Source organism: Sus scrofa, chromosome 1 (assembly GCF_054392235.1).
Source record: "Sus scrofa isolate SSC_HxYL_T2T_F1_AM1 chromosome 1, Sscrofa_HxYL_maternal_Yorkshire_Landrace_v2.0, whole genome shotgun sequence".
Classification (NCBI taxonomy): domain Eukaryota; kingdom Metazoa; phylum Chordata; class Mammalia; order Artiodactyla; family Suidae; genus Sus; species Sus scrofa.
Window position 1 is genome coordinate 173,979,357 of NC_139383.1, and position 15,615 is coordinate 173,994,971.

At 37.0% G+C, this 15,615-nt stretch overlaps 1 protein-coding gene across 11 annotated transcripts in view; it reads right to left on the minus strand.

Moving 5' to 3' along the window:
* Window positions 1-18: 18 nt before the first annotated feature.
* Window positions 19-15,615, minus strand: part of CLPX (caseinolytic mitochondrial matrix peptidase chaperone subunit X) — a 48,152-nt gene continuing 32,555 nt past the window's right edge. For 5 of the 11 annotated variants that reach the window (XM_021100093.2, XM_021100084.2, XM_084978269.1 and 2 more), the window contains 7 exons: window positions 15,424-15,588; window positions 14,294-14,382; window positions 13,160-13,324; window positions 10,170-10,469; window positions 7,273-7,365; window positions 5,486-5,592; window positions 19-1,742 (listed from right to left, as the gene is read on the minus strand). In XM_021100093.2, the coding sequence (XP_020955752.1) occupies window positions 1,652-1,742; window positions 5,486-5,592; window positions 7,273-7,365; window positions 10,170-10,469; window positions 13,160-13,324; window positions 14,294-14,382; window positions 15,424-15,588 (1,010 nt within the window). In that variant the 3' untranslated portion in view covers window positions 19-1,651. Of the gene's footprint in view, window positions 3,244-4,726; window positions 5,593-7,272; window positions 7,366-10,169; window positions 10,470-13,159; window positions 13,325-14,227; window positions 14,383-15,423; window positions 15,589-15,615 lie in introns of all 11 variants that reach the window. The other 6 variants (XR_014816690.1, XR_014816687.1, XR_014816686.1 and 3 more) reach the window with 3 other exon arrangements.

Sequence of the window (15,615 nt, forward strand, 5' to 3'; positions counted from 1 at the left end):
ACATACCACCACAATGGCTTTCATTTAATCTTTTTGCTTTATTCAAATGCCAAAACAGGTTTCAAGATACAAATTGTAGTTATACTCAGTTGTTTTTAATTTAAAAACATGACTTATGCTTTTTAACAACTTCCAAAACAGAATGTAAGTTGTTGTGACTAAAATGTCTCCCAGTCCATTTCTGGAGGACTGTCTTTAATATATTCAGTAACTACTCCAATTTTCACTCTACAAAAAGGAAAATGATGAGGCTGTAAGAAAAAAATAATGAACAGTTATAATGTGAAAGAGAACTTTAACCATTACTAGCGCGACCAAGAAGGATACCAGTTTCTGTTCCATACTACAGCAACCAGGCTTAAACATTTTGCAAAAGTGCATTTCTGGTCCTACCTCAGCCTATATAGATATTTCACATCTCTTATTACATCACAGAAAGCCCAACTCTACCAACAAGACTTAGAATTTGCCATTAGCTAAGAAAAGGGGAGGGGGGTGGAAGGTAAAGAAAAATTCAAGAGTTTATAAACCAAAAATTGAAAACAAGTTTTTAAAGGAACTGCTTTAGAAAACTTCCAGTGAGGCTGAACTGAATGAATAGTATAGCAACCTGGATCAACATAGAAGGAAAGAAAAAGTTTAAAAGGTACCCAAATATTTTAATATTCGTGGAATCAAATGAAATCATTTTCATCATTAAGCTCCCTGCATTTCCCCTACTGTTTAATTTTGGTATATAATGAAAGTTAACAACTTATATTTTAGTATGAACACATTTACTTCTGCTGATAGCAAAGCACAGATTTTCTTTTAATGTTCTACGAAGCCAAAGAATTGGACAAGTATCTAGCACCAAAAAACAAAACAAAAAACTAAGTACTTTAGGTAAGTGTACAATATTGGGATATTTTATTTAGTTCAGCACATGGCTGTTATGACTGAGGCTGCATGCTACTTTTAGAATCAGTCGTCTTCTGAAGATATAAGGCAGACTTCAATCTGCTCACTTGTTACTAAAATGGACGCCAAGAGGGCAAATAAATTAGACTACTCAGCAAGAGAATAGCCTTTTCATAGTACCAATTGGGAAGTTAGTGTCATGCATTAGCAGATAAGACTAAGAATAGAGCTAAACAAATCATCAAAATATGGTTCTTCAGGGTACTTTTTCCATGAAATCTTTAACTACCTGGAAACTACCTGTTCCAATTCTTAAGATGATTAAAGTTATAATATTTTCAAGAAACAAATATGGGTAGAGAAGGTTAAACTAAAGAATGGAATCCCAATCTTTAATCTTAAAGAATTTATTTTCCCATTTGTAGAGTAACATTATTGTAAGATCCACAGTTATTGCAATACCTGCATTGCTTAAAAGAACCTCTAAGAATTGTGTTAAAGCATATTTTTTAAAAACTGAACCAAAATAATGTACATTTTATCTCTGAACATTGTGTCATTAAAGTCCACATAATGTCCTCTGTATAAATCAATGTGATGTTACATAATATACATGATCTGATTTTTATCATAAAAGCTTCTGACCATGTATGATATCCAAGATAGATCCAATACTTTTAATGTCAGACTGCGGAGACAGTTAAGATTCTAAGCAAAAGAAGGAAAACTTTATATACAGAAGTCTGACAGTTTAGCTGTTTGCAGCATCTGCTTGACGAGGCCATCCTTCTTCTTCAACTCCAGAGTCATACTCCTCTTCAGAGGATTCTTTTGTAGGAGCCCTATAAGGAAAAGCCATCAGGGTTTTGTTGTTGTTGTTATTGTTTTTAAAATAAGAATTAGGGGTAAATACAAATACTCAAAAAAATAAATAATATATTACAAATAAAATAAATCCACCTAGCAAGAAAAGGCACACAAACAGAAAATATTTAAAGCACTCCTAATATTAAGACTACTTAATGAGGAGTTCCCACTGTAGCTCAGAGAACCCGACATAGTTTCCATGAGGATGAGGGTTCAATCCCTGGCCTTGCCCAGGGGGTTAAGGATCTGGGGCTGCCATGGCAATGGCATAAGCTGACAGCTACAGCTCTAATTTGATCCCTAGCCCAGGAACTTCCATATATCGCAGGTGCAGCCATAAAATGAAAAAAAAAAAAAAAAAGATTTCTTAATGGTAAAATACAGGAAACAATTAGAGCACAGAACCAAAATCTGCAAGTAATTTTCCCAATACTTTCCCTAATTTTTTTTAGTGAAATAAATCAACAATAAGGCTTCAATTATGAAGACTTAAAAAAATCAATTTCTCCAGCAAAAAAGCAGAATCTATTACTTTAACTCAAAAGCTTGACCTTTAGCCTTTGTCAACAGTTAAGTTGAAAACTTCTGACCAAACCAACATGACTCAAATTAGTCAAAATCATCATCAGACCACCAAAATTCCTTTATATGTTAATAATGAGAAAAATGAGATTGTCTCTTTGCATAAGTAACACTGGTCAAAATCAATCAACTGCCTCATAAGTCATCTAAGAAGATATAAGAAAACATAATAAAACCTAACATACCTTGTTACAAAAACCTAACTTTTGTATAGGTAACATTAATGTCAAGCACCATTTAATAAATGCTTATTGAATAGACTGGGGTCAGTGAACTACAGCCTGCAGGTGAAATAATGCCTGTTTGCTTTTGTAAACAGATTAATTTGAACACAGACATACTCATTCATTTATGAATTATCTGGTCGCTATTGTTCTAAGAGGACAGAGTAGCTGCAATGCAAACTGTATGGCTTTGAAGTATTTACCTAGCCCCGTACAGGATAGTTTGCTAACACCAGTAACAGTTAAATAAAGCAGTGAAAGATATGTCAAATCTGTCAACTGATAACTAAGAGAAAAATTACGTCAACAAAGTTTTGGTCTTATGAAAGATGTGAAACAATTCATAAATTACAGAATTAGAAGCAAAGTTCATTTAAATCTTTTCATTCAGATTACTTCTTTATCTTTTTTGATACTTCTTCCTTAGGAGAAAAAGTGGAGGCTAATTTTGAAGATCAATTTTCAAAAAGACTGCAGTTCCCATTGTGGCTAAGTAGTAACAAACCCAACTAGTATCCATGAGGATGCAGGTTTGATCCCTGGCCTGACTCAGTGGGTTATGTATCTGGTATTGCCATGAGCTGTAGTACAGGTCACAGATGCAGCTCAGATCTGGCATGATGTGGCTGTGGTGTAGGCTGGCAGCTACAGCTCTGATTCGACCCCTAGCCTGGGAACTTCCAAATGCCACATGTGCAGTGATAAAAAAGCAAAAAAAAAGAAAAAAAGACTCAAAAAATCATTTCATAAACCAAAATTTGAAATTTTTTGTACAGAAAATGAGATAATTGCTTCCTTTATGAATATAAGGATTTTTACACATTTTATGACAGATCAATAAATGATGCAATAAAGATGTGATCTTCAATGAAACAGAATAGAGAGCCCAGAAATAAACCTAGACACCTACAGTCAATTAATCTTCAACAAAGGAGGCAAGAATATAAAATAGAAAAAAAGATAGTCTCTTCAGCAAGTGGCACTGGTAAAACTGGATAGCTGCATGTAAATCAATGAAACCACAACACACCCTCACACCATGCACAAAAAATAAACTCAAAACGGCTTAAAGACTTAAACATATGACATGATAGCAAAGTTCCTGTTGTACTAGTTGACAACAAACCCAACTAGTATCCATGAGGATGCAGGTTCGATTCCTGGCCTCACTCAGTAGGTTAAGGATCCAGTGTTGCACAAGCTTCAGTGTAGGTCACAGACTTGGCTGTGGTGGAGGCCGGCAGCTATAGCTCTGATTCCACCCCCAGCCTGGGAACTTCCAAATGCCACAGGTGAGGGCCAATAAAAAAGGCAAAAAAAAAACATACCATAAAACCCCTAGAAGAGAACAAAGGTAAAACATTCTCTCATATAAGCTGCACAAATGTTTTCTACATCACTCTCCCAAGGCAACAGAAATAAAAACAAAAATAAACAAATGGGACCTAATCAAATTTACAAGCTTTTGCACAGCAAAGGAAACCATAAAAAAAAAAAAAAAAAAAAAAAAAAAAAAAAAAACCCTACAGAATGGGAGAAAATAAAGGCCAACTATACAACTGACAAGAGCTTAATGTCTCAAATATACAAACAACTCATACAACTCAACAGAAAAACAACAACCCAATCGAAAAATGGGCAAAGACTTAAATAGACATTTCTCCAAAGAAGACATACAGATGGCCAGTAGGCACATGAAAAGATGCTCAACACCACTAATTATTAGAGAAATACAAATCTAAACTACAATGGGATACCACCTCACACCAGTCAGAATAAGTCTACAAATAAAAAATGCTGGAGAGGGTGTGGAGAAAAGGGAACCCTCCTACACTGTTGGTGGGAATGTAAATTGGTGCAACCACTATGGAAAACAGTATGAAAGTTCCTCAGAAAACTAAATACAGTTTAACCAAAAGCATATGATCTAGCAATCCCACCCCTGGGCATATACCCAGACAAAACTAATTCAAAAAGATAATAGGCACCCTACGTTCACTGTAGCACTATTCACAATAGCTAAGACATGGAAACAACCTAAATGGCCATGGACAGATGAATGGATTAAGAAGATGTGGTACAGGAGTTCCCACTGTGGCACAATGGGATCAGAGGCATCTTGGGAGCACTGGGACACAAGTTCAATCCCTAGCTTAATAGCACCAGAATGGGGATCTGGCAGTGGCGCAGCTGTGGCTTAGGGCAGGATCTAATTCCTGGCCCAAGAACTCCATATGCACTGGGGTGGCCAAGAAAGAAAAAAAAAATGTGCCACATATATACAATGAAATACTACTAGCCACAAAATAAGAATGAAATAATGCCATTTTGCAGCAACATGGATGCAACTGGAGATTATCATACTAAGTGAAGTAAGTCAGATGATTACCATATCATATCACTTATATGTGGAATCTAAAGTATGGTACAAATGGAGGGCACAGTCTTTAGGACATTAGCCTGCTGGGCCTCCTTTGCCTGGCAAAGCAATAAAGCTATCTTTTTTTTCCTTTGCCCCCCAAAATAAATAAACAAAATAAAATATGGCACAAATGAACCTCTCTACAAAACAGAAACAGACTCACATAAAGAACAAACTTGTGGTTGTCAAAGAGGTGGAGAGATGGAGTGGGATGGACTGGGAGTCTATAGTTAGTAGATGCAAACTATTACATTTAGAATGGATAAGCAATGAGGTCCTGCTGTAGAGCACAGGGAACTATATCCAATCTCCTGGGATAGACCATGATGGAAGAGAATATAAGAAAAGGAATGTATACATATGTATGACTGGGTCACTGTGCTGTATAGTAGGAATGGCACAACATCATAAATCGACTACACTTTAAAAAAAAAAAAAAAAGAGCAAATCTTAAGTTTTAGATCTCTTTTAGTTCGACAATACACTTTACCGGATGTATCCTGGTTCCTTCTTTCCTTCTACGACTTCTTTATCAACCTCCACACATACAATATCAGAATTAGGGACTTCGAACATTGGTTCTAGTAACAGCTTTTCCTAAAAAGATAAAAAAGTAATGAATTACATGAAAAACTGAGATTACATACAAAATACTTGTATTCTATAGGTTATCAATCAAATTCATTAACTCAACAAATATTATGAAGTCCTTTTATGCACTAGGAACTGAATGTTGAAAAAGGAGTCAGTGTAAAAGCTTTCATATTCTTCATATTAAAACAGCTTCTAACTAAATTCATGGAGAAGGCTATTTAGCTATAGTTCAGCCTACTTAAGTCACCATGCACACACAGAAAAGACTGTACTTTATATATACATTTTTTTAACTTGAGGGCCGCAACTGCGGCCTATGGAAGTTTCCAAGCTGGGGACTAAATCAGAGCTGTATCAGAGCTGTAGCTGCTGGCCTACACCACAGCCACAGCAACTCAGGATTCAAGCCATGTCTGCAACCTACACCACAGCTCATAGCAACGTGGGATCCTTAACCCACTGAAGAAGCCAAGAGTTGAATCTGAGTCCTCTTGAATACTAACTGGATTCGTTACCGATGAGCCACGATGGGAACTCCTGTTCTTTCATTTTGTATGTGATTCAGATAGTACTCAGAAGGATTCCTGACTTGGTTTATGACCCAAGGAGGTCAACTGGTAATCCTTAATTTGAAAACAATTTTAGGGTTTTTCTGGCTGCACCTGTGGCCTTATGAAGTTCCCGGGACTAGGAACTGAATCTGTGCCACAGCTGCAACCTATCCCACAGCTGTAGCAATGTTGGATACTTAACCCACTGCACCACAACGGGAACTCCTAAAAATAATTTAATCCTAAATTATCTCCGCCAAAATATGACTCCAAGTATGCATTTATCTCAAATGCTGCAATAGATCTCAAGTTATTTACTAAAGAAAACTAGTTTTGCCTATGGGTAGGGATTGGATTACATTCTATATTAAGGAAAACACTGATTGAGTACATCAAATTTTCTAAAATGTCAATTACTTTATTCAAGTTGGCATGTTCATAAATCTGTCATCAGCAAGCCTTCATTAAAGAGTATAGTTATAAACTATGATGAATGTAGAGTCCTAATCAAAAAGTCCTACTGAGATGAAAGAAGTAATATTTAGCAGTGAAATCCTTAGAGAATAGAACATGTTCTTGCTTTGGGAGCATGTAGGGAAACAGTACTCCACTGTACAGCCAGAAACCTGGGGGGACAAGGGAGAGACCTCTAAGGAAAAGAGTGGGTGGTGGCTTTAAAGTATGCTGGGTCTCTAGGATATGTAACAAAATAAAAACAGTGAGTTCATACCATAGTGAAGAATTTAGGGGTAAAATAACAGTATCTAGTTAATTTTGAATAAACAAAAATGAGGATTTCAGTGGTTCTGAGAAGGTGCCAGATCTGGGGCTTATTGCTCAAAAGGCCTATATAGAATTTTCTGAAAATTCTCCTTCCCATGATCCTAATATCTCCTTTCCTGACTCCCATGATATTAGAAATAGAGGAATCATATTACGTGTGTGCTCCTTGATGCAAACACCTCAAAAATTCCTTTTTAGAAAAAAGAAAAATATAATCTTCTAAAAAAATCATAAAAAATATTGGATCCAATTTTCTGGATATATTCCCAAAGGAAAAACATGGAGGCTTAATATTCTCATAATTTAGACCAAGAAATAATCTAGTTTTTGTATAATATTACCAACTTACCATTATGGAACGAAGGCCACGTGCACCTGTTTTTCGTTCTAGTGCCAATCTCGCTATAGCTTTCAAAGCATCTTCAGTAACATTCAGTTCACACTATAAATACATTCAAAAGAAGTTAGAACTTAGATAATATTTGATGATTCCTTCCAAATAGAACCATGCAAGCATTTGCTCTATTAAACTATTATGATCTTTTTAAAACAAAAAGAGACCAATGACTTCACAGATAAAAAATTGGCAGATTAATAAGTACACTAATTCACTTAGAAACACAGGGTCCGAATCTTTGTGTCTTGACTGACCCTATCTCCTTTCAGACTAAAGCATTTTTAGATTATAACTTAGTTTCTGGAAAACACTCGTTTTAAAAGAGTGTTACTAATGCTCCTGTAGAACAAAGGTAAAACTTTAAATAATTACCATATATTCCAAAAATCACTGAGAATATACCAAAAAAAGCAAAATATTTTGGGACATCAGATTTCGTAAGATCTCGGCATTCTGGTTATTAATTCCTACCTCCAGACAATGTAAAATTTAAGTGAGGTAATTATCCTTCATGGTGCCTTAGAACCTTGCCTTCAAAAGGCAACTGTTTCTATCAATTAACCTATGACAAGGTATCAGTATGAATCACAAGTTTGTCCTTAATCCTTTAAGAAGTTTTCTAGATTAACCCAGATTTTCTAGGACTTTAGTCAACATTTATGAACCCCTATGTGTTTAATATTCTCTATTAGAGGCTGAATGATGAATCAGACACCACTTTTGCCCTCAAGAAACATAAGTGTATTGGGTGGTGACAAATCAGCAAAACAGCATTTACAGTAGAGTGTTTGCACATAGTGTTAGGAGAGCACCAAAGTGGGGACATCTAAACAAGCCTAAGGGACCACTGAAAGATTTTAAGGAGGGGAGTAAAATAATTAACTCTGTTTATTCATTCAATAAATATTTATCAAGAACTTAATATCAGGAGTTCCCGTCGTGGCACAGTGGTTAACGAATCCGACTAGGAACCATGAGGTTGCGGGTTCGGTCCCTGCCCTTGCTCAGTGGGTTAAGGATCCGGCGTTGCCGTGAGCTGTGGTGTAGGTTGCAGACACGGCTCGGATCCCGCGTTGCTGTGGCTCTGGCGTAGGCCGGTGGCTACAGCTCCGATTCAACCCCTAGCCTGGGAACCTCCATATGCCGCGGGAGCGGCCCAAGAAATAGCAACAACAACAACAACAACAACAACAAGACAAAAAAGACAAAAAAAAAAAAAAAAGAACTTAATATCAGAGTTCCCTGAAGGCCTAGTCATTAAGGATCTGGCTTTGTCACTGCTGTGGCATGGGTTCAATCCCTGGCCTAAGAACTTCTGCAGGCTGAAGGCACAGACAAAAAAACAAAAACAAAAACTTAATATCTATTTGTTGGGCACTGTTCAACAGTTTTAAGATCAATTCTGGAAGTTGAAGATAATATTCTTGGTGGTGGTGGTCAGAGAAAGACTTTGGATAGGGAGACCAATTAGGAAGCAAATGCATGGGTCAGGGTGAAGAATGATAAAGGAGCTTGACCTGAAGTAGAGACAGTGGCAATGGAGAGAAGACTGATATTTTAAGAGAGTAAGTTCATAAAGCCCAAATATTTGCTATCTCATTGGATATATGGGCTTGAGTGACCCCAGGTGTCTGGATATGGAGAAGTGAATATAAGAGTTAGCTTTACTGTATATTTTTTTTTTTCTTTTTAGGGCTGCAGCCATGGCATATGAACGTTCCCAGGCTCAAGGTCAAATAGGAGCTACAGGTGCCAGCCTACGCCACAGCTACAGCAACATGGGATCCCAGCCACATCTGCGACCTACACCACAGCTCACAGCAACGCCAGATCCTTAACCCACTGAGCACGGCCAGGGATCAAACCTGCATCCTCATGAATACTAGTCAGATGCGTTTCTGCTGCGCCACATAGGAACTTTGAGAGTTAACTTTAGAAAAAAAAAGTGTACCTAGTATGTCACAGTGAAAGTATTTAGAATATCAAGGCTGTAAAGACAACCCTGTGTGTCTGGCTTGAGGGGCTAAGGGTAAGCTGTTAGCATAATTTCTATATACATATACTCGTGGACTTTAAGCCATAAGTCAATTCTAAATTAAGAAAAAAAAATAAAGCCAACTCCTAAGTGTCTAATATAACACAATGTGCCTTCCCTGATTCCTAGATCCAAATTTACTGAGAAATACGCTGGTATTCCAGATGACAAGTATTTTCTTTTTTTTGGTCTTTTTTTTTTTTTTTTTTTTTTTTTTTTTTGTCTTTTTTGCCTTTTCTTGGGCCGCTCCCGCGCCATATGGAGGTTCCCAGGCTAGGGGTATAATCGGAGCTGCAGCAGCCAGCCTACACCAGAGCCACAACAATGCGGGATCTGCAACCTACACCACAGCTCACGGCAACGCCGGATCCCCAACCCACTGAGCAAGGCCAGGGATTGAACCCACAACCCCATGGTTCCTAGTCAGATTCGTTAACCACTGAGCCACAACGGGAACTGCTTTTTTTTTTTTTTTTTGGTCTTTTTACGGCCACACCTGTGGCATATGGAGGTTCCCAGGCTAGGGGTCAAATCAGAGCTGTAGCTGCTGGCCTATGCCACAGCCACAGCAATGTGGGATCCGAGCTACACCTGAGACCTACACCACAGCTCACAGCAATGCCAGATCCTTTACCCACTGAGCAAAGCCAGGGATCAAACCCATATCCTCATGGATATTAGTCGGGTTCATTAACCACTGAGCAATAACGGGAACTCCAAATACTGCTTTTTAATTTGTTAGGCTAACATACGCAGAATTTGAATACCCAAAACCCCCATAAATTAACTAAGTGCAAAAAAATAAAAATCTAACCTTATCCATGCTGAATAAGGCCTGGTACTGAGGGATAACAGCATTACGTGGCTCAGTTAGTATTTGTACAAGTGTTTTCTCATCTAGGCTATGCAAAGGAACTACCACAGGCAACCGTCCCACAAACTCAGGAATCATGCCAAATTCAATGAGATCTCTGGCTTCTACATGACGTAATAAACGATCTTTTTCTTCAATGTCTTGGTGAGTATTTGATTCTCCACTTCGATTGGCAAGGTCGGCAGCAGCTGCAGCTCTTCTACCTTTTCCAAGATTAGATGGTGTTCCAAATCCAAGATACTGCCGAAGAAAAGATAAACAAGAGAATGAAGCTGCATCATGCTCAGCATTTTGCATGCATATCTCATGTAATCTTTAAAATGGAAATATTATCTATCATTCATATTTTACAATGAAGAAAAAAGGCTTAGAGAGGTTAAGTACCTCACCCAAGCTCTCATTGCTGCAAGAGGTAAAGCCAGGATTCAAACTCAGGTCCATCTGCCTTCAGAAAAAAAGAACCTAATCAAATCTCAAAAAATGAATTCTAGTAAAAGTAGGTAGGTAACTATGAAGGAAAATCCCTTAAAACTCAGATAATGATGTTGAAGGATTTTTCTGAGATCTAGAGACTAGTGTGGTTTCCGAAATGTCTAAGAACTGTGAAAAGAGGAGTTCCCATCGTGGCTCAGTGGTTAACGAATCCAACTAGGAACCACAGGTTGTGGGTTCAATCCCTGGCCTTGCTCAGTGGGTTAAGGATCCGGCGTTGCCGTGAGCTGTGGTGTAGACTGCAGATGCGGCTTGGATCCTGAGTTGCTGTGGCTCTGGCATAGGCCAGTGGCCGCAGCTCTGATTATACCCCTAGCCTGGGAACCTCCATATGCAGCAGGAGCGGCCCAAAAAAAATCACACAAAAAAAAGACAAAAAAAAAAAAAAAAAAAAAAAAGAGAGAGAGAAAAGAGAGATAGTAATTATTTTGTAACTGAAGTCAAAGTCAACGTTGCTATACTGTGAATAGGAACAATGTGCCTTTAGAACAAGCACCTTAAAGGAAATTATCCACAAGTGTCTTAAGTCATTGACAAGCATTCTACTAAAACCATGATTTGGGGTTGCATACATTTACCTATGAGTTAAAATAATTTCAATTTTATAAAGAACATGTAAGGATGACATCAAACAAAAATGATAACTTTGCTACAATAGGCTATATATCTAAGGTGTATGGATCTTGCTTCAGTCAGTGTAAAAGAACTATACTCTAAGCTACCGTCAGAAAGTTTAACTTTGTTATGTCACACAGCTTTTGTCAAAAATATAAGAGAAGTACATGATATGTGAGAAAATAGCTTAAGTTAAAAATTCATTCTTGGAGTTCTCACTACAGTGCAACTGGATCGGTGGTATCCATCTTGCAGTGCCAAGGATGCCCAGGTTTGATCCTCGGCCCAGCATAGTGGGTTAAAGGATCTGCCACTGCTGCAGCTGCAACATAGATTGCAAACGCAGCTCGGATCTGATCCCTGGCCCAGAAACTCCATACGCCACAGGGCAGCCAAAAAAGCAAAAAAATTAAAAAATAATAATTAAAAAGAAAATCCATTCCTGATTCTCTTAGCTGTGTGGACAGTGTATCAGAAACCAAAATACCTTTCATTCAATAACTTAAAATGTATTAAACATTTATTATATATACATATAAGCAAGCATATATAGTAATAAATATATATACACACGTTTTATATATATATATGTAAATGTATATATTTATTTAGCATTATTATAAAACACTGGGGATACAGCCCTTACCTTAACCTAAAGGGATTTATATAGGAAGAACACATGAGGATATTAATGTATCATAGGTGCAATGACAGACAATTATATAGGCAACTGTAGAAGTGGAAAGGAGGAAAAGAGGCATGTAATGGATAGGGAGGGTAGGAGGTGACCCAGAAAGCCCTTTCAGAACTACCTAACCATTCAACAGACTGAGTCTTAGGAAAATGAACACATATTTGCCAACCAGATGGAAGTAAGGGAGGGCATGAGCAAAGACAACAGGAATAAAACTTATGACTATAAGCACTGTGATATGGTTAGGATATAGATATATTACTTAATATTGTATCCCTGGCTTTCAATGAGTTTTGATAAAAAAACAACAGCCAAATGGATGCATTTAATCCTCCATAAAATCGCTGTTGAAGTCTCTTACATTTCTGTCTTTGTAAAAATCTATGTGACAAACTTTTTTTAATCTTTGTCTCTCATAAAGATATCATACCCTTCCTCTTTCAGGCAATAAAAACTAGCTCATGACTTCTCCCTATTTTCATTATGAAGTTCAAAGCTAAACAGAGTGACCTAATTTCCGCTAAAGTGAAATGATCTAAATCCTCCTTCTACATGTTTCTGATCTCTTTTCTAACATTACTTTTAACTGTTCTTTTCTACATGTTTCTAGCTTCAAATTCTTTTTGGAAGTATGAATTAGAAATAAATATAAGAACATGGTCTTCGCCTTTTTTTTTTTTTTTGCTTTTTAGGGCTTTACCCTAAAGGGATTACAACCCTTCCCTTAACCTCCATTTGTGAATGTCAGCAGTTGATCCATGAAGACTTTATGGGTGGAGGCAATGGAGACAAGCTCTTTACCCAACTCCAGGGAATTGGGCAAAAGAAATGAGTAGAAATTTTATTGATATAACAGCTACCAAAAATAATAAAAGAATACCTTAGATAAAATACAAAATTGAAAACATCAAGTTACACTTAAAAAAGGGCCGTCTACATATGATATTTAGAAATCTTCCAAATTACTACTCTGAAATTTTAAAAACTGGAATATCTTTCTGGTATACTCTAAAAAAAACCTAGCTCCTAAAAATCCACAACTGGCAGCCAATAGATATGAGATTAGAAACTAAGGGTCGATCCTCTAACTTCAAATGCTCTCTCCCAGTAACCCCGCAGACAAACTTACCTTTTCATTTTTTCTCCTGCTGATGATTCTATCCAAACCATTGAAAGCACCAGATGCAACAAACAAAATATTTGTTGTATCAACTTGTACCGTTTCTCCACGTAGCTTGCGGGAATTCTTTTCTGGAACATTGACTATTGTGCCTTCTAGTAGTTTTAATAAGCCCTAAGTAAAGAACGAATGATTTATGGCATTGTCATATGAGGATATTCTTTATCATACTTTAGATAATGGAATTCAATGGGGAAAATAATATGTGGTTATGGTCAATGAGCATAACTAAAGGAAACTCCCACATTTCTTTAACTAACATGAAAATCTAATGTACTAGCACATTAATAATTCATAAATTTATTTGGAATGGTTATAGGACTCCTGTACATTCAGGAAACAGTCAACCTGAGAGGTTGTTTTTGTTGGTAACGATAAAATTCTAACATAAAGACAGAATTATGACTCTGTAAGATGTTATCCAATCACAGTAGGAATATTCAAAATTTGAAAATATTTGAAGATTTGTCTTTCATGAAAATTAAAATTCTATTCTACTCCTACTGTTAAACTGTGAGAATACCTATATTTTGAGAGGCCATTATAAAAAAACATTATCCAGCTTATTTAATAATTGTAATTGTACTTCTCTTTGGTCAAAAAAACAAAAGCAATTTTCCTTAACCTGTAGTTTGTAATAAATAGTTACCCGTAAAAGGTCAAGCTAACCAATTAATCCTTACGACTTTAATTATGACTCTATAAGGAATAAAACACTATTTTATTTTCTAATCAAATGAAAAGAAAAAGATACATGCACAAGTTCATTTATATCTAGTTAGAACCAGAACTTTAAGAGTCCTCTAGAAATTTTTAACTGGGCCTCTGTGGAATAAAACCAACAAAAATTAGATTTCATTTATTTCTTTAAAATATTTTAAATTTCCTAACAAAGGTAATTTGGTAGTTAAAAACTGCCAACAGCTTTTTCTTAGGATCTGAACTAAATGGTATGTGAAGTTTGCAGTGGGAGAAATAAACAAAACAGAATCTAATTGAATGTGAAACCAAACGTACAATATTTGGGAGGTTGATGTAATCCCTTCCTTTTAGTGAGCTTGAACAAAATATTCAACTGCTTACTTGCTGAACGCCTTCTCCACCTACATCCCGTAACTGATGAATGCCTGGCACACTGCCAATCTTATCTACTTCATCCAGAAAGACAATTCCTATAATTTAAGGAGGATTCTATTTACAATATGAAAAAGATATACACAAGTTAACTTCAGCCTTAAAAGACTAGGCAGCTAGAGAGCAACACAACATATACAATGGCTTAATATTATAAAAATACACTGCTAACTTTTCCACACCTTTTGTTTGTTTGTTTGTTTTTGCTTTTTGCTTTTTAGGGCTGCACCTGCAGCATATGAAAGTTCCCAGGCTAGGGGTCGAATCAGAGGTGCAGCTGCTGGCCTACACCACAGCCACAGCAACACAGGATCCGAGCAGTGTCGGTGACCTATACCACAGCTCACAGCAACGCCAGATCCTTAACCCACTGATCAATGAGATCAAACCTGCATCCTCATGGATACTAGTTAGGTTCTTAAGCTGCTAAGCCACAACAGGAACTCCCTCACACAGCATTTTTGCAAATGTTTTATAATTTATTCTACAGAATACCAGTTGGGCATAACCAATTCTCTGACAATAGTCACCTACCCTACTAATGTTTTCAAGTTGTTTATTCTGGGAAGCTAAGATAGAGGTATAGTGTGAAAGCAGAAGGTGGATACAGTGCTGGTACTAGTGTATTTCTTCCCATCTATATTCTTGTCTCAAAGGAATCTGGACAGGAAGTGGTCAAGTTCTTCATGTAAACAAGGGCAGATGATGGAGAAAGGAGAAATGCCACATCTATGTCACCTCCTAGGTGAACAGGCTAATTTGTTTCTATACATCTCATTCACATTCCTGCACTTGTCCTTGTCTCCTCCCCAAGGCCACCCAGCATTAGGAGTCTGGAGGAGAGCCAGAACAGGAAAACAATGATGGTATTAAGGATCTAATGGAATGGTAATTTGGTCTATTTTGACCAGAGTAGCCATCTTATGACAGTAACGCAAAGCAAATTTTGTGGCCCTTGGTCAACATGATAGAAAATGTTTAATACAGCTGCTTTTATGCAATTATAGATCTTACTATTATATTAGACTTCTTCCCCAACAGATTACATCTGGGGACAGACAAGCTATACTGAAACATACCTTGTTGTGCTTTTTCTACATTATAATTGGCATCCTGGAGCAGTTTGGCAATCACAGATTCAATATCTTCACCTACATATCCAGCCTGAGTCAAAGTCGTACAGTCACAGATAGCAAAAGGGACATCAAGGCATTTAGCTAGAGTTTGTGCCAGCAGAGTTTTACCTACAAACAGAAATAGTAACTAAAAGT